The sequence below is a fragment of the Carex rostrata genome, chromosome 18 (assembly GCF_964058835.1).
Source record: "Carex rostrata chromosome 18, lpCarRost1.2, whole genome shotgun sequence".
NCBI classification, from domain to species: Eukaryota; Viridiplantae; Streptophyta; class Magnoliopsida; order Poales; family Cyperaceae; genus Carex; species Carex rostrata.
The window spans coordinates 1654841-1679880 of record NC_135935.1 but is presented as its reverse complement, the minus strand read 5'-3'; the positions used below and the strand labels follow the sequence as shown (position 1 = coordinate 1679880).

At 33.4% G+C, this 25040-nt stretch overlaps 1 protein-coding gene across 2 annotated transcripts; it reads right to left on the bottom strand.

Moving 5' to 3' along the window:
- Positions 1–451: 451 nt before the first annotated feature.
- On the bottom strand, positions 452–5865 carry LOC144569118 (uncharacterized). 2 transcript variants are annotated; one of them, XM_078319316.1, is made up of 6 exons: positions 5733–5865; positions 3856–4024; positions 2657–3241; positions 1888–2341; positions 1645–1726; positions 452–860 (listed from the first exon to the last, which is right to left on the bottom strand). In XM_078319316.1, exons 1-6 carry the CDS (start codon positions 5760–5762, stop codon positions 651–653), a joined length of 1530 nt encoding a protein of 509 aa, XP_078175442.1. In that variant the 5' UTR covers positions 5763–5865; the 3' UTR covers positions 452–650. The 2 variants fall into 2 exon arrangements, with proteins under 2 accessions (XP_078175442.1, XP_078175441.1); XM_078319315.1 differs by lacking the exon at positions 5733–5865 and having other exon boundaries at positions 3856–4320.
- Between the last annotated feature and the right edge of the window lie 19175 nt (positions 5866–25040).

Here is a 25040-nt window from a genome sequence, read left to right as displayed (position 1 = left end):
ATCAAAACTTAAAATTTTTGCAATTTGTTTTAACTAAGAACATAGGTCTAGACGATCTTTTCCGAAATAAAATCTGATATTTTTAGAGAGATCAAATCTAGATCATTTTTTGGGATATTCTATAAAAATTTATTCATGAAATAGTCTACATTCTCATATATTTTTTCATTATTCCAGGTCATGCATAATTTATTATCTATGCTATCAAACAACCCAAGCAGACCAAAAGCAAAAATATTATAAAGTGAATACACAAAAGTTCAATCAGTTTGGGTCCTCTTTTTTATTCCAAGGCCGAAACTACAATTTGCCGACTCCAGTGTATTTTTTTTCATCTCATAATTGCATTATTTCGGTACAAACGCAATCATTTGCTATAAATTATGCTTTGGTATGTATGTTGGGGTTGATTAGTTCTCAAAAGCATATATGAGGTTCCTCAAACAGCAAGTTTCAGTCAAAAGCTAAAGCTAATACCAATTAGAATCAGTCAAATCTACAGACTGAAGATAAATAATAATAATAATTTCTGACAATTGCTAAGTATGTATTTTCTTGAACAAAGTAGAGCAAGATATGTAATATAGACAAACTAATGTGCACAGCCAAATATCCGAGACTTATCCGCTTGCTAATATTTTGTTGATCTCCTAAAAGAACCCACTACAGCATAATAATCCATACGAAGATGGGACCCTCCCAGTCTGACGAATAAGCTGTGCTTTATGTGCCGCTCTTGCCGCTTGTTTATTCATGTGGGCCTCGGCGGCTGCTCTTTTCTCTTGGGCAGTTTGCCGAGTTATTTCAAGCTTCTCTGACATCCTCTCAACTGCCTCGGCTCTCATTCTCTCTGCCTTAACCTGTTAAGAAACAATTATAAATATTATTAATAACAAAAAAAATTGTTAACTTTTAACCCTGCTATTGTTATTTCCTTACAGGCAGCACGCTTGTTAAGTTCTTATGTGAGGGTTATTTGCTATTACTTCAGAAAATTACTCACATAGTATCAAGCAATCACTGGACATTGCATACATACCCATAAAGGAGATCTATATGCTGGATAGATTTTGAAAAAGTTTGTGCAAGGGAAGTTTTATGAGAAGGAAGATGTGCAACAGGTACGTAGAGGATATAATATGATTGCACCAAAGAAACATCTTTTCTGTACTTCTGCATTTCTTAAGAGTAAAAGGCAATAAGAGATAAATAATCGAGTAGAACTAGGGTGATCGTAAGTTCACCAAGCTCCTTTGTGAACTCAACTCTAAAACCTATCAGATTGGCTTTAAACGATGAATCCAAACCGTTGATAAATTCTTTTACCTTACGAGTGATACGTATACATGCAAAAAATTTAAAATTAATTTTGTATAGAGTCAAGTGGTTAAAAGGCGTTCAAAAAATTAATGCATTAAAATTAATTTGTGAACCTTCTAATTTTGACCACTTGACTTTATACTAATTTAATTCGAAACTTTAAAATTTTCATATGTAGACGCATCACTCATAAGGTAGAAGAATTTCAATGGTTTGGATCCGTCGTTTGAAACCAATTCGATAAGTTTTAGAGTTGAGTTCACAAAAAAGCTTGGTGAACTTAGGAAAACCCTAGTTCTACTCTACATAATCAGCAAGAGATACCTCTATTTTTAACATTTCAGCTTCGAGTTTTGCTCTCCGATTGCTCTCCCATTCCTGAATCTTTACCTCTTCCCTCTTGAATCTATAAACAACTCCATTAGTTCAGTATTAGGCTCAATTGCCTGATAAATGTACATATACCAAGGAAAAAAATAAAATAAAAAATAACTTAGAAATGACAGTACCTGTACCGAACTTGTATTTGGTACCATCAGAAAATTCACAGTTTGAATGAAAGAGTACCTTGCATCATGTCTTAAGTTCTCTGCCTCTTGCCATGCCGCTGCATGTGTTTCGTAATCTCTTTTCATTGCATCCTCCCTTTCATTTTTGTTCTTTGGAGAAATATTACTAGATTCCATTTCCATCTCTCCTTTGCTAGCCCAAGATGCAATTTTCATCTTTCCCAACTGAACTCCAAGTGCTGCAATCTCCTTTCGAGTCCTAATTTTCAATTCATTCTCTGACAACTCCCTGATGCTACCTTTTCTCTTCAAACAGGGTTGAGGGTCTATTGTATTGGCTGTGTTGGTGTCAACCTTTTCTCCATATGGGGTGGATGGAATGGACGAATTGGGGCTACGAGTTGGTGTGATCGAACCGAGTGGAGTACAAGTTCTGGAAGGGTCTTGACTCGGTATTGGTGTCATTTCTGTGCCGATATCTCTTGTAGAGATTGGTTGCACACTTGGAGTAGCTAAATTGGTGAAAATACTAGAACTAGTTAGAATCATGGATTAGTTTATTGCCCTGTGACATTGCAAATTTATTTGTAAGAGGGCTATATTGTGATTTTTTATACTTTTCTCAGAACCATGAGTTCAACTTAATGCTCATTAGCCTACGGGCATATTTGCAGTAAAAAAAAAAAACGTAATGCTCAACCTCAGCTTTTTTTTTTTTTAGATAGAACCTCAGCTTTCTATCAAGAAAAAGATGCACCAGAAAAGTAAAGGAAGAAAAGCAAAAGAAAAAATAGGCAGTTCTTTTGAGTGAAAATTAAAATATATACCTTTTAGATCATCAATAGGCACTGTTGTAGTACCCAATTCCTTTTGACCAGCTTCAACCCAGCTTGGCTGAGTAGCTTGGAAAGAAAACCTTTCTAGAAAGACATTACTAGCAGGATTGACACCATCTATCCTTTTTGTATTAACTGCTTGCAAATTTCTATTTCCAGCTCTTAACTCAGAAGAATTAGTATTATGCCCCACATTGCTTTGACCCAAGCCAACAAGCCTTCTCAAAGCATTTGAATTTGAATTTGAATTTTGCCGATTCAAAATCCATTTTTCGGCATTGTTCCATTTTGACGGGGCAGGTCTACAAAAATTCCCAACTGGTGGATTTTGAGAAATTTTCTCTACCATCATATGATGAAACTCAAAGTTACAACCACTGCTATTGTCCTGACCACTTTCAAGGGATCGGTTCTGGCTTCGATCTTCTTCTTGGGTTTTTAATGGGTGAACTGTGCTCAAACTACTTGCTTGGGCGTGATTGGGGTTAGATTTGGGTCCACTATTTGGGGCAAAGTTCTGAATTTTCTTTAAAGGATGATTAATGGTCAAAGAACCTCTCAAGTCTCTCGAGCTGTCTGTAAGAATATTTTAAAAAAAGGAAAAATCAAGTTATGGTTATAATGAAAAAGATAACTTAGTTGATAGTATAAAGAATTATGTCTTTACAAAACACAAAATGTGCATTGACACAAGAAATTGCAGAAATTGAATTCCTATCGATGTTTCTTTTTGGCATTTTTTCTCTTTTATTTTTCATTACTCTTTTAACAAGTAGAGAGAGAAACTTTTGTTTCAGGGTTTTGATTTACATTCATCTGTATTCTGTACTGTGCAATTGAGGTAATGAAAACTAGATAAAGTCACACATACTAGTTACTGGCAGGTGCTACTACCAAACTGAATGGCTCATACCAGAACAGGGAAATAAATCTGCTGCGATTCCAAAGGATTGCAGGTCACCTGCGATTCTAATCTCAACCGTTCATTTAATGGAATGCAGGAATTTGAAAAGAAGTTACTTTTTGTGCACAAATCTCGAAACATATGAACGGTTGGGGTTGGAATTGCAGGGACCCTACGATCCTTTCGAATCGCAGCAGAATTATTTCCCCAGAATAGTGACTTCATGAAGTAGGCCTTTCTATTGTTAACAAAAATAAAAAATATGTAACAATCAAAACTACAAAACCTTCATCAGTATCACATGACAATAAGCTGTTGTGTGCATTCTCAGTTTCGATCATTTTTGAAGGGGAAGATCTTGACGAGCTTGTACCAGTTACACCGTCACTAGTTCTCCCACGGTTGTGGGACCCTAGAAGCTTCATTCTTATCTTTGTTGGAGAAAGCACCCCAACCTGCAGTTCATATACATTGCCAATTAATAAATTATAATTTTGTGGATGAAACGTATTGAAATTAATTACAATCAGTCCTGTATTACCAGAAAAAGTATAGTCTGCTTCAAAAGTCAGAACAGATGTATTGCCGTTTTGGTACTTTACCATAAACAAAGGTACTGTACAGCTGTACTTGATTGAGACTAATTCACTAAAAGTGGTACTTCATCTAGTGATCATTTCATCTTTAAAAAATGGAAATGGAAAGTATTTTCCTAATATTTCATATATTTTTTAAAAAGTAAATAAAACAGATGTTTGTTTTATACAAAATAACTGGATTTAATGTTGGACCACAGCAAAAAAAAGGGTAAAATTATCGCAAACAGAAATAAGTAGAGCTTTCATTAGAAAATAAACTTGCATAAAAACCAATAAATAAAGACTTTACTAAAAGATGCATTTTAAGTCTGACAGACACGAGAAGAGAAAGGGAGAGGTCAGAGCGACAGCCGACATGACATCTTTTTCTTTTCCTTTTTGCGTTATAGATATAAATAAAAGATAATTTCTGGAGTGAGGAAAAAAAAATCCAAAATAGCAATCTATCAGACTGGTGACACTGGTCACTGTACAACTTCTTTTCTGCTTAAATTTTCTTTTCCTTCTCATTTCTTTATGAAAGTCGATGCCCATAGGTGGTACTCGGTAGGTATTCTGTCTTTCTTCAATGCTTTAAGCGAAACTAGCTAAAAGTTGCTAAGAAAGTAGGTAATGATTTCAATGCAGCGAAGCTTTTTAATTAAAGAAACTGTAATCAAGGAAGTACCTTTTAAGACAATTAGAAAAACATATTAAGGTTTAAATATACGAGGAGGTTCCGATAGCACAAGATTTGGGTGCTACAATTTTCATTTATTTTATAAAATTAGAAAACCAAATGTTGTGGAACCCTCTAAATATGTATAGCAATATATTTCTAGAATTTAACTATGATACCATAATAACAGAGAAAAGAGAACTAAATTCTTGCTAAAGCAAGCAACCATTGCAAAAACTGCTTGTCAACAAAGGTGTCTCAAAAAATGAAAATGAAATTTAAAAAGAAAAATAATTAACAGAAATGTAACTACAAGAGGTATAGGATCTCCAAGAAATGCTACAGCTGCTTAAGAAAAAATACAACATCTTAAACTAGCTTCTATAAGAAAACAGAATGTACACCACACCTACATCAAAATATAGACTTAAAAACAAAATCACAAGCTCGTTGATTGTGTACGTTTGCTAACATCTAAGAAGTATTCTGTCTTAAGAAAAATTCAAATTAAGAAGTATCTATAAGAAAACAGACAATGTACACCACACCTACATCAAAATATATACTTAAAAACAAAATCACAAGCTCGTTGATTGTGTACGTTTGCTAACATCTAAGAAGTATTCTGTCTTAAGAAAAATTCAAATTAAGAAGTATCTATAAGAAAACAGACAATGTACACCACACCTACATCAAAATATATACTTAAAAACAAAATCACAAGCTCGTTGATTGTGTACGTTTGCTAACATCTAAGAAGTATTCTGTCTTAAGAAAAATTCAAAATAAGAAGTATCTTGCTAGATGACAAAATATTATATATATTAAAAAAAAATACTGTATCAATTCATAACCTCTTTCAATTGGTAATTGATAGAATGAGCTTAAAGGGTGAAGAGCTCGAACCTGAACTTTGTGAATCCTCTCATACTCCATTGATGTGCTCCACAGAGAGAGAGTGTGTCTATGTGTTGAGCAGAGTGCGCTTTGGCTCTCTTATGAGTTACTTTCTTTGTTTTGTTTTTTTTTTTAGTAAAAGCCCATAGGCTCTGTTATAGTTACCGACAGTAGTCTCCAGTGCTGAGTCTCTCCGCTTTTTTTTTGAGGTGATTTAGTTCTGTTTCTTGGGAACTGCACTTGCAGACTTACCAAATGCATAATATAACCCTGGATTTTTACTTATTTATATCTCGAGTTAACTTATTTTTTGTTTTTTTTTAGAGCTGAGTTAACTTATTATTATTTCTTTTTTTTAGAGCTGAGTTAACTTATCAGACAGACATATCATATATACAGATATAACATGAGAAAATATTATAAGCATTTCGGTAGCTATAGTTAGTTAGTCATTGCCTTACTGGTTTAAAGAAAATGTATAAGGTATTAATAGCTTATCTTTTAATTTAATACTAATAGCTTACCTTTACACGTTTTCACTTTTCAATGAATGACGACTACTTGAAAATTAAACTTTGGTACTACAAGAACAATTATTTAGAGTGCACTTTACTACTGTAGGCTTCAGCTTAGTCACCTTTCTGGAAAAGATAAATGTAATTTTATAATAAAAAGTTTTGGGTCTTCTTTGTAAATCTCTTGGGAGTACAATAATAGGACGTCAAAGGATTGGAGATTGGTCAAATGTCCTTCCCAAGACACCACCACATTATGCACTCATTCACACAACGGGACCACACAACCCCCCAAATTTTCTATTTTTCCTTTTTATTTAATTCTGATTTGTCAGACTCTTTTCATGATTAACCCCATACTCTCGATCACATTTCTATGGTTTTCATACTTATCCTAAACTATTGTAGAGTTAGGCTAATATGATACTAGTGTTATATTAAACTAAATAACACCACATTTTAAATTCTTAGATCTGTTTTAAAATTCGTACTATCTGCTTTTACTGTTCAAGCACTTCATTTTGTACGAATCTTAAAACAGATCTAAGGGTTTAAGATGTGGTGTTATTTAGTTTGATATAACACTAGTGTCATATTAGCCTAACTCACTATTGTATCTGGATCATCAGGATTATCCATCTACAAGCCGATAATGTAAGCACTCTTAAGAAAAATGAAAATAATGCTAGATCATCGGAATTTTTTGTTGTTGTTGCATGTATTATTCCTATCTTAGGAAGCATATTTCTTTCAACCTCAGAAACCTATCATTTGTTATGTTATTCGATTTGACACAATTCACGAAAACAATGATGCAACCTTTTTGTGCTCGGAGATTTTAAAAAAAATCTGACATGGTACATATGTGTTACCATGAACCGCACCTCCCACATTTTAATGGTTACTGCAGTCTGCGGATAATATAATTTGATGGACTCATCCGCTCGTTAGTTTGTGATGAAAAAAATTATTGGGCGAGGCAACATATTATTTGGACCCTTTTGTTAAAATGCATGTCGTTCATACCAAGCCAATGGCGGTAACTGGTACGGTATGCCATCTCGGCAATGCCTGAGGATTTTCAATGCCCCATACTCTTATCTCTTTAGAGAGATTTTTATGGTACAAATTAAAATATTGATGAAGTATCATAAGTTCAATCAGTAATGAAAATTTTTGAATTCAGAAAAGGTACGAATTCAACAACTAGTTTCAAATATTTTTTTACAAAGGGCTATTGTCCGTTTCATTTTACTAAAACCAAAAAAAAAGTTTTACAAAACCAAAAGAGGGGTGTCATACTATCATAGCAAATGTTTAACTAAAACCAGCAAACAACACAAACAAAAGCACTAGTCTGCGGACATCATAATTATGCAATACCGTAATTACTACTAAACAAAGATATTGTGTCCTAAATAAACACGTTAATCAGAGAAATCACCCCCCCCCCCCCCCCCCTCCTCTGGCTCCTGGTACAACACAATCTGAGAGTCCTATGGGTCCTAGACCTGAAGAGGAATCGCCTCAATGTCTTTTGGCATCCAAAGCGGAATCAGCTCCCGGCAATGTCTTTCGATAGCTCCTAACCAATAATGAATCAAGAATATAACGAGGAGGATGATAATTCGAAAAGATTTTTGTTGTACGGATTGAAAACACAATTCATTCCTTAATTTCCACACAGTCCAGCAAAAACTACTGAACATAATGAGAAAAGTTATTTGTTCCTCTTTGGGTAGGGTAAAAGAAAAATCAATAATATCATGAATTGAACTCTAATCTTTAAAATGATGTTGGTTTTTCTCCATCCCAAACCAGATGTGTTGTGCCAGGTGACACTTGACAAACAAGTCATGAATATCTTCCTCTTCTCGGTAGAACTGGCAGGAAGTACACCTTGACCCATCTTTAGATTGAAGTTAAACTTTCGTGAGAATTCTATTCTTAGCTACCAACCACATGAAAATTCTAATCTTATAAGAATTGGGAGATGTCCTCTAAAATTGAGAAATTTATACAAGGATCTAACTGTAAAATTATCAAAGGTTTTCCATGTTGGATCTTAATCCAACGTTGAGCATATATGTAATATAATTATGACTTGTTTACTGTCATATATGATTGTCACAATTAAAGTGATCTAATATGGAATTAAGATATTAGACAATCTATGTATTCAATAGGATGTGGTCCATAAATGTGTAGAACAATTTAGGCAAATATTAAATCATTGATGCACTGATTCTGAGATTTGCAATTAAGAAAACTGCTATTTTGACCTTGAGTGCGGACGCACTCAGGACTTAGCCAATTTTTGAGAACTTCAAGACAACACAGGAAAAAGTCTGACCCTAATGCAGACGCACTGGACCCTAGTGCGGACGCACTCAGAACTTAAGCAAATTTTGGGGCTAAAAGAAAAGCAGTTATTTGGACGCGTCTTAACCCAGTGCGGACGCACTGAGTCCAATGAGGCCCAGTACACCCGCACCCGCGCTGTCAGATGTGTAAACCTATATAAGGATGGGTCCCCAAGGCACAAGATAACCAACTCAACTCAGAATTCTGAAAGAGGTTATTTACATGCAGAATTTTGAGAGTCTTCTCCCTTCTTCCACCATCAAAGAATTTAGAGGAGAAATCTATTAGAAATTTGGAGGTGATTTCTCAAAAGCGAATCTTGTTGCTTTGGAAGACTTAATCCACGATTCAACCAAAAAGGCGTGAGGGAAATCTTGGCATCTAGAGTCTAGTCTCGCACTCACGGAGACGGTTGCTGCTCCACGATCGGCTTTGGAGATTCCATGGCAAACGGCATGGAATCAGGTATTGTATTATGCACTAAAGATTATGTTTTGAGTCTCTTTGGCATAAGACGGTCCTTAGGTTAAGGTGGGGATTGTTTCTTCTTTTCCGGGGTGTAAGTGTTTGACCCCTAGATGAGATGTAATTGTTTGATCTCTAGATAAGGCGTAATTGTTTGGTCTTTATGATTCCCAACATTCCATTTCTTGGCAATTTTATCTGTTGCATGGGTGAAGGACTATATTAAGTTTGTACAAAATATCGGTTCATCCTGTCATCTACAAATGGAAAACAATTGAGGGTATTGAGTAGACAATGAGCATTGTTGATTCCAAACTGAGTTCCTGAAACTAATATTAGATTAGAAGCTTCATTGACTGCTTTAGTAGAGTGAAACATAGGTCCTATTAAATAATATTTAAGCTTTAAGATTGTTTTCCACAACATTGTCAAAAAAAATTGTTTTCCACAAACTCTAATAAGAAGAGTAACTAGTTTCAAATACCAATAGAGCTTGTCAATATGTTTCTCCAACATCTATCGTCTTCAAATTTTTTTACTAGTCCTAATAGGCAAAGTGAGGTTTATGATTGTGACACAGATTCATATTCCTACATCAAATCAATTGTTTGTTAAGTCAAATTAAATATTGCAATCAACTTTCAGAAAGAAAATCCCAATACATAACCTATACGATGCTTATGACACTCAAACACTTGCTCAATACATGCGCATAATTCTCACTTTACATGGTGGGTTTGAAGTCAAATCACAAGGTTTTTCAATAAGAAACCATGAGACTTTTTCAAGGAGAAATTAATGAAAGACTTAAAAAGAGTGTATTTTGATAAATTATTAGCTCTTTGAAAGTTGAAGAAAAACTGATTCTATATAATATAAAAATAAAAACAGGAGACAATTTGCAAAAGTTACAGACTATTATTTTTTTTTTTAAATTAATAAATGCCCATTTAAACTTGTTACAAAAATTGTCATAAGTAATTATAATAATACGAAAATTAATTTTTGATCTAGCTAAGGTAATGTTCTCACGTGAATAGTCGCATCTTTACAGCTCGACTTTATAATTTTTTTGTGGACTGTTTAAGTGAAAATTTTGATCTTATCTTTATCTAAAAATATCTAATTCTAATTCAATACAAGTGATTCAACGGAACAGAATGCATTGGAGCATATTGCTGGTAACACAACAAATAGTTAGTAGTCCATGTGCAAAGTTTAACACTTCTCTTAAGTGTGTTTTCCCTCTTTTGATATAAAAAATATTAATATTTTAGTATTATTAATGTATGAATGACAAACAATGAATTAAGTTCCCTCGAATAATTTTTCAAAATATGAAACTCTGGAATATGAATCAAAAGGAGGGATTCACTTAACAAGTTCTTTTACTGCAAGCCATAACCCCTTTTTTTTGTCAATAATTTAATCTTAAATTTTCTCATGACAAAAGTAAACAGTTGGTTATGTTAGTAATATCGCAACCAATAGACGCGTAAACAGTTATTATATTCGGAGTTTGTTTAATATAAGATCAACATACAAAAGAAATTAATGGGTCGCTAATCATAACTAATTTTATACGTTCATCCGTTTTACTTGTTGATCTGTATCAAATAAATTTCATTTTAATTTCATTTTTTTAATATTTGGTGAATCAAATATTCATGTGACATTGATAAAAAATATTAACATGATATGTCAGAAAAAAATATAAATTTATTATTTCTCATCGATCAAAACCGTCTGTTATTTGGGACCCTACAGAAGAATGACGATTGACGATTCACATGGATATTAATTTATAATCATGGACCCATACACCCTGAACCCAAACTGGTCGGGTTTGGTAGTGCACTCGACCTGGCATGCTTACTATGTGTCATCGATGCCACATGGGTCATGATCCTGACGACCGATGAGTTGGTGGTGTCTGTTGTGGCCTTGCTGGGTGCAAACAAAATTAAATGGTCAGTTCTTCATCCGTCACTGGGTTATGATTTCCCTTTTATCTCTGCTCTGTCGCCATGGCCTACATTCTATTTTTGGTCTATAATTTGCTGACTAGTGTAAAACTATGAATTTTGGATGTATCAAATTTCATGAGATGATACTCATCGCCCATCGGTGAAGCTTCTGCCATAATATGATGAGATTTATTTGCTTTCGGTTGTAACTTGTAAAATAAATTGCTAATTGAAAGGAGCGGGCTTTTGTTCGCTGGTAGCGGAAATGGGTCTGTCAGAGCTTGAAAGGAAAGTTACAGATAGGTCCCCAAACTCTCCATTTTTTACAAAATTAAATGAGCGGGCTTTTATTTGTTTCCAGTTTTTTAAATTAGTTCTTTTTAATTTTAAAGGAAGGTTGCCCCTTTCTCAGATGTAGAATTATTTTCTTTTAGGATCATGTAATTGTTAGATTTTTCTTAATATAAAATACCTACGGTTTCCCTCAAAAAAAGAAGAAGAAATTGCTAATATACCCATTGAATTATTGTTCTAACATATCTAATGAACCGGTCACAAGAGTTGACAAAGTCAACTGAAATGGTTGAGAGTCATTATGACTCATAACAGAAATTAGTTAGAGAAATTAGTTAGAGATGTTAGGTTTGTAATATTAACCTATAAATATAGGACCTTTGTACTAAACATAAATCAATTAATACAATTATATTCTCTCTTTCTCAAATTTTTATAGTCTTTCGTCTAGTAACAAAAGCAGTGTCATCCGTATAAAACATCGCAATTTTAAAACCAGAAAATTTAAAAATTAAAACAAAACAAATTTTATATTTATTTTAAAAACAAACATGCTTTATATTACTTTCTGAAATAATATCTTTAGCGTTAGAAATCATTTAGCATATCTTCTGCCATCCGATTTCTTAGGTGGGATAAAACTAATAAGAGGTCAGTTGAATACAACTTTATGTATTCGTTCAACAGAAAAACCGTCTACTTAGGTATGGTATCAATGTTTACAATTCTAATCACCTCTCGTGTGCAAAAACTTTTCCATCACAGAATGCAGGTATAGGATCAAGTCATCTAACTATCTAATATCTTGTTATTACAATAAATGATTTATTCCATCCGGATTTCGAATTCATAACCTCTTAAGTAAAGATGATATGACTTTACTAGCTATTTGATTAAATACTTAGGCCATGTTTGGTTGTGGAGTAAGAGGTGGAGTAAACCCCTTACTCCACGTTTAAGGAGCCAAATGAGGAGTAACTTAGGCGGTTTAAGATGGAGTAAGATTTGAGCTAAATCGGAGTAACTTACACCAACCTAGAGAGATGGTTTAGCTTACTCCACCTAGTGTATTTATACTCGGGCGGGTACGGGTACCCCGAGTATACCCGTCTCGAGTACGGGTACGTCTCGGGTACGGGTATACTCGGGTACAAGGATATTCGGGTACGGATATGGAGGGTATAATTTTCAAAACCAATACCCTACCCGTCCTATACCCTTACCCGTGTACCCTTGACGGGTAAGGCGGGTACGGGTAAGGCGGGTACGGGTATTTTTTTTTTTTGCTTTTTTTGTTGGTTTTTTTTTTTTTTGCTGTTTTTTTTTTCTGGTTTTTTTGTTTTTGTTTTTTTGTTGGTTTTTTTCTGGTTTTTTTCTATTTTTTTCTGGTTTTTTTTGTTGGTTTGGGGGAAAAAAATCAGATTTTTTGAATTTTGAAATGGGATGAACAGTGGTCGGGTATACGGGTACGGGTACTCGGGTAGTCGGGTACAGGTAAACTCGGGTAGGGTATGGTCGGGTATTGGTCCAAAATAACGAGTTCGGTCCGGTTTTTGCCCGTACCCGACCCATACACGGGCTCGGACACGGGTACTCCGGGCGGCGGGTACGAGCGGGTATACCCGACCCGGGTTTTTGCCAAACTCTAACTCCACCAAACATAATTAACTTACTCCGGTTTAACTTGAAGTAAGAAATTTAATCCGGTTTAACTTTACTCCACAACCAAACATGACCTTAGTTCTTAAGTACATGTATAAGGTATGAGCGATTTATTATTATAATAAAACCACAAAAATCTGAAAATCCCTTTGAAAAACAACATAGGCACAAACAACGAGGCAGGATACGAGGAATTCACATTCTCTCCGGTACCTGATAAGATAATCTTTTAGATTGATAGATTTGTACCGTTTTTTTAACTTGGCACAAATCTCAAAGTCCAAAAATACTGTCCCCTACGCTTGTCCAAATCTCAAACCGTAAAATGAGGATAATCCTCTGCAATACCTGGAAAGATATGAATCCGGATACGAGCACTGCAATCCCTGTTCCCATTCCATCATCTATCGAAACTATTTCAAATTTTTTGACTGGTGCAGAGCGTACACAACGTGCAGTCTACTCTAGTGCGATTAATCATTGCGGGAAAGTTAGGAGCTGACCCATGTGCGCGAAGGAACCCCGATTCTCTACGGCTGCTGTTGACTGTTGCCAAGTAGGGGTGTTCAAACGGTCAGTTCGGTTTAAACCGAATTAAATTTGTCAAACCGAACCGGCCGAATTAAAATGTTAAACTGAACTAAAACCGAACCGATTAAACTGAATTAAACTTCGGTTTGTTCGATTAAACCGAATAGAGAAATTCAATCTCAAAAAATCCCAGTTGTTGTATCCACCAATGAAACTCTATATCGTCTCTACGTATAACTGTCTCTAACATTGTTTCTTTTTAAAAACTATATATTAATTCGCTCGCTCCAACACTCTCTTCTCTAATGACTTATCTTCTCGATAATAATTTTGCTTACTCTTCACTCTCCAAACTTGCTATCTAACGTCCTTCAAAGCGGGCTCAAGGGGACTTGTCAGATTTGACATTGATGATGATCAAATTGAAGATGCTAGTTATCTCCAAAATGCATACGAAGATTCTCAATGTTTCGAATTCAATTGAGTCTTAGATTGGTTGGTGAGTGGTTATTTGATTAAAGAACCTACACTTGATGACCAATTCAATTTTTATTAAACTTTTTCATCACCATTAATTTCTTAATTAAATTAACTTCTTGCTCTTTGAGATAGAAACGATGAAGTGATGGTAGTACTATCGGGTATTAACTAAACATGAGTGCATGATAGCTATTAATAGTTTTGCACATTTTATGGTATGATATTGATAGCTCTATAACACATATGTCACATGCTTCCTGGTAAAGTTTATGAGTTTTCAATTAATTAGCTCTCAAGAGCTAAATTTTCTTTTTGTAAATTTGTCTCAAATAAAGTAGTCAATTTGGGTGGGGAGAAGAGAGGATCCTATCTTCGGTTGAACCGATTAAGCCAATGCATTCATAATTTCATAGAAATGAAAATTAAGATACCATTACAGACATGTTCCAATTTTATACAAATATATTAATGTTTTCAAATATCTAAAGTTTTATATCAATATTTATTTTTGATTTTTAAGTCCAAAATAAATAAAACAACCAAAATAATACTTGAATTATTATATAACCGGTCGGTTCAGTTTATTCAGTTTTGAGAAATTAAAACCGAACCGAACCATTTAAACCGAATTACTTCATAAAATCAACCGAACCGAACCATTTGAACCGAACAACCGAACCATTTAAACCGAAATTCTCCAGTTCGGTTCAAAACCAAATAAACCGGACCATTTGACCACCCCTATTGCCAGGCCATCGTGTGTGGCATTTAACTGACAGACATATCTCTAGATGAGTTATATATTTATTTAGGAAATTGGCATGTTCAGAGTTCAGACAATGGCGACCCCGCACAACAATTATGATCCTTGTGCAGCACTTATGATTCAAACTAAACATTTGTGGAATGATTGAAGACTTAATTGTATTTCTGGTCCATGGCCTTTAGCAACCATCCGTTGTTCGTATTGATTGAATTCGATTATTGACGATGGAAATATCCAGCTCAATTTATAACACTTTCACGAGGAGAGTTGAAATATTTTTATTATACTTCTACTTTTAAATTTTGTAATGATAAATATTTCAAAATTTACGTGTCAAAATAAAATTGTTTAGACTTATTCTATAACATATTCTCAACAAATGCATAATAAATTATCACTCTTTTATTTTGATTTTATTTAAATCACTGAGTTGAAAATCAATTTCAAAATTTATTCACATTAGTGTATTTTTCTAAGATCTAAATATTAATTAAAATAAAATTGAAATACCATGATATTTTACAGATGTATAAAAAAATACATAACATATCTAACGGCTTTATTTTCATATTGAATTTTTAATTATTGTAGTTTTAAAAATAGAGATATGGAAAATAAAAATAAAGATATTTGAATTAGTAATTGGTCAAACTAGTAATTGTAGTTTCAAACGGAGGTCCAAAATAAATTAAATATCTATATAATTCATCAAAATTGAGGCATTCATCATCCGTGATCCCTGTATGGTGTTATCTTGGCGAGTGCGCAAAAAAGGTACAAACACAAGTCGGCAAATGGCTCTGCCAAAAAGCTGTGCTTTCAGAAAAGTTAGTTTGGTTTTTTCGAGACCTAGATGGGTAGAGCACTGTGCGTGTGACGCACATTTGATTTACCATCGATCCGGATAATGTGCAAAGGCAGAGAATATGATAAATATTACAATTTTTTAATTTAAAAGTCTGCTGCCGGTGCAACACTGCTGCATGGAGTATAGTCAGATACTAGGAATCAGCTTGGGTCCGATGGTCATCAGACTCAAAGTGGTTCCAACTAGTTCTCTCACTGTCGGATTTGTTTTAGAATTTGTGTGTACGGATTTTAAAGCAGACGCGAATTCTAAAACAGATCCGCCAGTAAGAGAACCCGTTGGAACCATTTTGGGCCCGATGGCCATCAGACCCAAGCTGTTTCCCAGATACTGAGATGCGGTATCATTATCAAGATGACAAGATCTGTTTTGCGTAAATCTTACAATACGATTGTATTTGTGTGTGTGTGTGGACATTGCGGGGCCCATGGCATCGGCTAATGTCTTATATATTGTCATGGGCCTAATTAAGTCTCGAACTCATATTCTTAAATATGGGAATCCAAGCAAAGGCCCGTTGTAAAGTCCGAGTTTTTGACAAGTGACGCAGTACGAAAATTATTTATTAAAATTAGGAAGGACATTTTACCGGGTTTTTTGTCAACCTTACTAGGCCCATTTGAAGTCTATTCGGAGATTTTGGACCTCCGAAATGCAAAGAGATAATCAACATTTTAATATGGAATGAAGAGTAGAACTAGGGTGCTCTTAAGCTCACCAAAATTTTAGTAAGCTTAACTCTAAAACTTATAAAATTGATTTCAAATGACGAATCCGAATCGTTGAAACCCGCCTACCTTATGTGTGATGCATCTACATGTGAAATTTTTAAACATTCAAATTAATTTAGTATAAAGTCAAGCGGTCAAAATTAGAAGGTTAATAAATTAATTTTAGTGCATTCATTTTTTGAACGTTTTTTGACCGCTTGACTTTATACTAAATTAATTCGAATGTTTAAAAATTTCACATGTAGATGCATCACACGTAAGGTAGACGGGTTTCAACAGTTCGAATTCGTCATTTGAAATCAATTTGATAAGTTTTAGAGTTAAGCTCACCAAAACTTTGGTGAGCTTAAGAGCACCCTAGTTCTACTCTTTGTTTGTTGTTTGTTTCTTCGTGCCTTCTCGGGTCTTTTCAGTAGACTTCACCGATATGCTGTCATTTTTCGTTTGACTTAACTGATCTGCCGTTTTCGTCTGGTGTGGGTTTACAGATATGGAAAGACAGACATAAATTTATGACATGATTGTGAAACAGCTCAGAGGCGGACTGCTCGCTGGATCTTGAGTTTTAATAGAGATTTATTAGTTTTATTGACTTTGCTCTTCTTCTTTTCAAAAAATATATTCTTTCTGAATTTTTAATTTGTAATTCGAGTAAACTTAAGATTAAAATTAAAATAAATTTCACAAATTATGATTAATAATTATAATTATTAGTTAAAATGCTAGAAATTATAGTCATGGTATTAGAAAATATAAGTTAAATTATTATTTTTATCGAATACCCAATTAGTTAATTTGGGATTAAAATTAAAATAAATTTCACAAATTATGATTAATAATTATAATTATTAGTTAAAATGCTAGAAATTATAGCCATGGTATTAGAAAATATAAGTTAAATTATTATTTTTATCGAATACCCAATTAGTTAATTTGGGATCGTTCGTCAGCAAAGGATTAAGAGCTTAAGGAGCACTAAGAAACCAATGTTCGGTTATCTTAATCCATGAGTAAAGGCTGAGAAAGCTAAATGAAGGGGTATGGGTGCCTTAAAGTCCGGGCAAAAGATTAAGATCCGGGTAAAATGAAGCTAAAGGAGGTGCTCTTAATCCACGCTAAGGAACCAGTGTTCAATAGGATTAAGCGGCTAAGGAAGCTAAAGGAAGCAGATTAAGCCTTAAGGAGGCTTAATTCTTTGTTGCCGAACGGTCATGGGTTTAAAACCGATTATCTATTTAAATCCGATTCGCTATTTTTTATCCTCCTTGACAAAAATTCCGAAGTCGCCTCTGAATCAACTATTATTTCTTTAAAAAAATAATAATTTGTTTTTTTTATCCAACCTTTCAAGTATTTCAACGGTTCAGATTTTAAAGAGAAAAGAAGAACAATAGATTTCATTTTCAAATCTGAACTTTTAAAGAACATTTGGACGGTTGAGAAAAGGAAAAACATGTATCTATTTTTCCAAAAGAAAAGCAGCATATTTGGTATCATTTAGACATAGATTTTATGAAATTTAAGCAAATCACAGGTGCAACTATAAAATGTATAGTTAACATAACTAAGAAAATAACATTTTTTTTTCACGAAGAACTCAGATTAGAAATAAAAAATTAAAGTCTGAGAATAAAACGTAAAACGTATAATATGTAGCAATTGAAATTTGAATTCCATGACCTTTGATTTCTAACGACTAATTTACATACACACATTTAACATTTTATGAGTGTGACTGAACTATATAATTTTTTTTTTAGAAAATAAAATTTAATTAAATTTTGATATATATAATTAAAAAATTTAAAACCATAATGATAGCTGAGGACTCTTTGACAGTTTGACTTGCAATAAAATCTGTCCATGTTCTTATGAGTCTATGTCCCCCAGATATCTGAGGTACAATTTAAAAAAATAAACGGCCTAGATTAACTCAGCTGGACCAAACTCAATCCGAAGCCAGTTGAGACTTTAGAGTGTCTGCTTTGAGATTCGTGGAACATGAACACGGTTCAGATTTATAGCTTGCACCTCAAGTACCTGGGGTGATACGGGTTTTGTTCTTATGTACTGGGTTAAGCTTGCCAACAACGTTCTCTCCTATCAAAATTTTCTTGAAATTTTGCTGGTATTTTGCTTCAGAGTTTCTTTGCATCTCAAACATCAGAACCTTCTGTTATGTCTCTCATTCTATCCATTTCTCAAAATAAAATAATCAAATTTGCAAAAATTAAAATTCTGTACATGAGTTTCTAAAGCCTGATTTGCTTACGCAATAACTGAACATTTTATATATCTCGGATTCTCGGTTTCTAAACTTTTTGATAATAATATTGTTATTTTCAAAAGTTGAATATCATTGTGTCTATTTTTCAAGTACGTGTTTACAAATCATTGTGAATTATACGTTCATATAGGTCAAAAATATTATAAAAATAGGGATCTACTAACAGTACCCTCCATTCTATTTCATATCTGTCTCCCGCGCTAAATGACAAAAAAAAGTATAACGGGGAATCACTAACTGACGCGCACATGTGGTAACTGTCGACAATGAGCAAGGACTAACGCGATTTTATTCATCGTCAAAATATATAGTATTCATACCTACGAATCTAAGTACTATTACTTATTATCTATAATATTCATCAAATGTAAACACAAACTGGAGGGGACCAGTAACGACTGGGGGGGGGGGACGCTAACGACGTCTGACAGTTCTCAACAACCTAGATTGGGAACCGCAACCGTCTCTTGAAAGCAACTATTGCCCAAATTGGGAACCAGGAAGTATTCACACCTAACATTAATAATATTCACACCTGACACTAACAATATTCACACCCGACACTAATAATATTTACACCTGCCTAGATTGGGGACCAGGAAGTATTCACACATGACACTAACAATATTCACACCTGCCTAGATTGGGGACCAGGAAGTATTCACACCTAACACTAACAATATTCACACCTGCCCAGATTGGGGACCAAAAAGTATTCCCAACAGCCTAGTATTATAATAAATATTCACACCTGTCACTAACAGTATTCTTTTTTTTTTTTTGATATCCAGGTAGTGACTACCAGGTGGACACTAACAGTGTTCATACTAAAGATTACGAAGTATTCATACATGTACGAAAATAATTTATACAATTCAAAATCAGGCACCTCTTCCAATACACCTCTTCAATTCACTTAAAAAGTCTTTTTTTATAATAAGTATTCATACCTGATACTAACACTATTCATACTTGAAGAATATGAAGTATTCATAAATGTATGAAGTAATTCATACAATTCAAAATAAGAAAAAAGCGTGGAGAAGAGAAAATGAAGCCGCAGAGAAGAGAAAAGTGTGGAGAAGGAAGCCGTGGAGGAGAGAAAAGGAAGCCTTCGATGCCGGTATGGAGGTCAAGCTGGAGGCCAATGAAGTTTTAGCCGGAGTTCGAGGTGAGAGGAGGCGGAGAAGTTTTTCTTATTTTCTTTCTGAAGGGGATCGAATTGGAAGAGAGGAGATAAGTTGATTTCTTTAGAAGCATCCGAATATTACTATAATGTCTGCATAAAGACACCGCAAAAAAAATGTTATCAGTTGCCATTTGTGTTTCTTTTAGTCATATTATCACGAAAGAAGTACCAGTGGTCCAAATAAACAGACACCGCATAAGAACCGGAGTCCAAGTTGGCAACTCGGGTCCATTTTTATTTTTTCCCTTTTTTTGGCAACTCGGGGTCCATGTTGTTTCTAATAGAAAGCGATGTGCTACTAATTTGCTATTATATTATAGCCTTAGGCAAAAAGTGCTCCTCTCTTTCGGCAACAATTATTTTCATTCGAAGTTTACATATGGGAATTATCTCTATACCCATCCAAATATTATTAGTATGTTTACGAGAGAGAATACAATCTGATCAAATACAGAATGCTCGAGGGTCAATATCGTAGAATTTTTCGACAAGTTACACTTGGAATTGAAAATTAATTAGGTGCTGCATTGCTGCTAGCCTGCTACAATTAATGAGATCAAAATATTGAAATGATTGTTAATTATTTGATTATTTCCATCCGAGTCAACTATATGTATGTATTAAGATGATTTATTTTAACCTCTTAGTTTCTCAGAAACCAAGAAACATTTTTTGAGACAAAAGTACTGATTGATAGAGTATAACTAGGATATTCTTAATTAAGCTCACCAAAGTGTTTGGTGAGTTTAACTCTAAAATCTATTAGATTAACTTCAAACAATAAATTCAAACCGTTAAAACCGATTTACTTCATGAGTGAATTTACATGTAAAGTTTTTAAAATTTCGAATTGATTCTGTATAAATTCAAGTGGTCAAAAAGTGTTAAAAAAATGAACATACTAAAATTAATTTCTAAATATTCTAATTTTGACCACTCGAGTTTATACTAAAATAATTTGAAAACTTGAAATCTTTGCATATAAATTCATTACTAGTGAAGTAGATGAATTTCAACGGTTTAGATTTGTTGTTTGAAACCGATATAATATATTTTAAAATTAAGCTTACCAAACGCCTTAGTGAGCATAATAACACCCTAGTTTTACTCTAATTTTGATCAGTATTAACTGTTTGATTTGGTATCTGGAATTCCTCCTTAACATAATGCAAAATAAAAAATAAATAAAACATAATTATGATATCAGAATAACTGGATAAGCCAGCTTTAATATTCCTTTCCAAAATAAAAGGAAATTCAATCTTATTTCCTCACGACCATAAAAAGAAATTCAATCACAAGGGAGCATCCCCGAATTTTCTATAGCAGCAGGAAAATTGGGAACAAAAGGGCCGACTTTTTTTCTTTTGTTACATTCTTGTAAAAATAAATACAATGTTACCATCATTTTTGAAAATAAATAAATGAAATTAACCAGAAACCCAATTTAAATCTGTGTTGCCATTTAGAGAGAACAACTAAAAATAAATGAAATTTATCATAAACCCAATTTAAATATGTGTTGCCAATTAAACATCTTTAATTAAAATTTAGCGGATGGGAACAAAAAAAATCGGACAAAGGGTGAGTAGTTGACTTTTTAACCAACAAATTGAAATCATTACTTCTGAAATCTCTAAAATTCTAAAAATAGCTGGATTTTCTGTGCACGCATCTCAAAACAGCTTAACAGCTGGATTCGAAAAAGCAAGAATTTCAAAAACACTATTCACAGACGAGAATTTCAACAGAATCGTTTTCTTCACCAACACTTATGACACTATATTTTGAGTAAAGCTAGCGTGTGACATGCTCACCAAGAAAGTTTGGTGAGCATAACTCCAAAAGTATATCGGATCGACGTCAAATGCCAAATCCAAACCGTTGAAATCCATGTACTTCATGAGTGATGCATATACATGCAAAATTTTGAAAGTTTCGAGTTTATTTGCTACACGGTCAAGTGGTCAAAGAAATAATAAAAATTGAATATATAAAATAACTTATAATAAAATGTTCATTTCTTTGACCACTTGACCGTGTAGCAAATAAACTCGAAACTTTCAAAATTTTGCATGTATATGCATCACTCATGAAGTACATGGATTTCAACGGTTTGGATTTGACATTTGACGTCGATCCGATATACTTTTGGAGTTATGCTCACCAAACTTTCTTGGTGAGCATGTCACACGCTAGCTTTACTCTTATATTTTTTATAAAGTAAATGACTACAAAATATAACTTGTGCAAGCAGCTGTCAGCTGATTTCAAATCCTTTTTCTCGGACATTCATTTTCAACATACGGCATGGAAGTATGGAACCGACAACTGAATTCAAATACTGAATGATAAGAGAAATGACAAATTAGAGCAGAACCCTCCTTCCAAATAGGAATTAGGTGGGACCCAAGTGAAAGAGACTTTGTGGGGCCAAGGTGAATGCACCAAAGTTGGTAAGTGGCTGGTTCAGAAGATCTAGAGCTGAGGATGAGGCTATGCATGATCCTCCTCCGGCGATCTTCTATGACAATCTATTTAGTTATATACTTCCTGTATTGGAAGCCAACAGTGTGTAGTTATACTGGTACATAACTATTTGGGATATTTAAAAAAGGAAAAAATTTCGGAGTATTCATTCAAACTTTCAATATAGTCAATTTCTCTATGAATACAACATAATATCTAATATCCCCGTATAAACTTATTTTTCTTTCTTCTATCCCCGGAAATTTATTTTATCTTTTATTTAATTATTTTACAAAGTTTATCACGGACCCAGATAAGCATCTTTTAAAATAGTATGAAATCTTATTCCGTGAAAAATTAGTACTTTTTTATATGAGCAGGCAATATCACTGATCTCGCCCATTTTCTCTACGTTAAAGCATGCAATATCTTACTGTTGAAGATTCCAAAGAAAGAAAAGAATTAAGACTCGTGCATATATATTTGAAACACTTTGTTCTTGGAATATGTTTAAGAGCTCTAGTACAACAGGAGCAAGTACATACACGTACACTACACAGCTTGCAAGAATAAAAAGTGTTGTCATTTTGTTATTCACTTATTTCTTCTGTGGAAATAAAATTAAAAGGAGAAGAGGGTGAAGGAAAATCCAAAAATCGATGGAAGAAAAGGATAGGTTTAGGATGGTAGAAGAGAGAAGAATGTGTGACCAAGAACCTCAAATAAAAAACAACTGTGTCCGTGAAAGAGAAAGAGGAAGAGATGACGAGAGGAGGGTATATTGGTCAATATATTTTTTAAAAGAAAGAAAATTAAATTTATATGGGAATATTGATTATTATGTTATATTAATGGAGAAATTGACTATTTTGAAAGTCTAAATGGTTACACCGGAAATTTTCCCTTTAAGAAATATTACTATGATTTTGTTTTTTTTGCTTCTATTCACTTAAAAAGGGCAATTTAAGTGTATTACTCTTTCAATCTTCAAGTTCTATCTGCATTTTAATTTTTAATTTTATCCCTTTGTAGTCTTCTTTTTTCATGACATCTGGACTTGAATCTTTCTTGCTTTTTTCAAAATGATATTAAATACTGTTTATTGAGTTTCTCAACTAACTATGAAATTGTCCCATTAAAGTTCATTTGGGTAGATATTCTTCTCATGCAAAAGTACCACAATAGTTTAATATTCTATGATTCAAGAATCATACACTTAATCTAGAAATTAAATTTTACTACATTTTAAGGTACACAAATAAAAGTATATTCTTGAAATTTTTATGAGTCATGGGTAAGCAAGTGTTCATCTCTGATTTCGCATGACTTCTCTTCTGTCTTTTGATGGATCTTATTCCGCCAGATCATAAATTTACAAAGAGAGACAATGTTTTAGATTTTAGATCAGATAAATTTCTTCGTCTTTAAAAATTCATAACAAAATTTATATTTCTTGAAACAATTATAATTTAGTTAGTTTTTTTTATGAGAATTAACATATCATTTTACATGAAGAATCTTTTACGAAAATTTGATAGCCTATTTATAGAAATATTTAGGGGCTTTTTAAGTCATTTGTATTTGATAGCAATGGTTAAAAATATATAGCAGTAAATCAGAAAATATACAAACGCCAATACATTCTTTACACAGAGGATACAATAAGAACCGAAATTTTTATAAATACTAAAAAAAAAAACAAATTACGGAAGCTACCTATTTTTTTGGTTGGATTTTGATTTATGCCCATTCCACTTACTAAATAACCAGATTTAGAATTACTTTCCGGTGACCCAATACCCAAATTTTCAAAAAGTTTCCAGTTATCCAATAACCGGTTTTGATCCGGTTACTGAGTAACCGAACAATGATCAAAATAACTTTACAATTCACAGATGAATGGTCAAAATTTCATTTTGGAAGCTGTGTCAAACAAAAAAAATTACAATAGATGATGAGCATTGTAATTTGCTGCAATATTACATATAAGGGCCTGTTCGGCCGACAAATGAGAATGAGCATGGACACGAAAATTGAACTGAAAAACATTGTTCCCGACCTAAATGGTGAGCATTTTTAGATAGGATATAGTTGACATTTAATGCACTTCCCAACCCCCATATCTTATCCTTTTTTAATTATTTATTTTTTTATAACAACTATTTGTGCACACAGGAAACAGCTGTTCCTAAAAAGTCACTTAGAAGACAATTTATACAATTTATTTTATTCTTAATAAAAGTTTCATTGTAATAAGTTAGCAATTAGTATTCAAGTTATATAGCTACTCATGTAGTTAGCAATATTCTTTTTACATGATAATTTTTTCTCGTTCATCAAATATGAATAAAGAAATATTATTCTCCTGGATAACTAAAAACCGTGGTGTATATTTTTTTTTCGGTCATCAAATCTCTGGCAATTGGATCCGGTCATTATAATTAAAAACCGTGGTGTATTATGTTCATCAGTTCGGTTCGGTTGAAACCGAACCGAACTTAGCAAACCAAAGTTATAATTCGGTTTTAAAAATAGAACCGAACCGAATTAGCATTGCAACCAAACCGAAGTTTTATTTCGGTTTGTTCAGTTTGTTTGGTTCAAAATGAAATATATTAATTATTTTGATTTAAAACAATTGATTTATAATAAACCGAAGTATATTAAGAAATAAACCGGAGTATTAAGATATAAACTAACATATTTAGAAATAGCCAAGTATTTAAAGC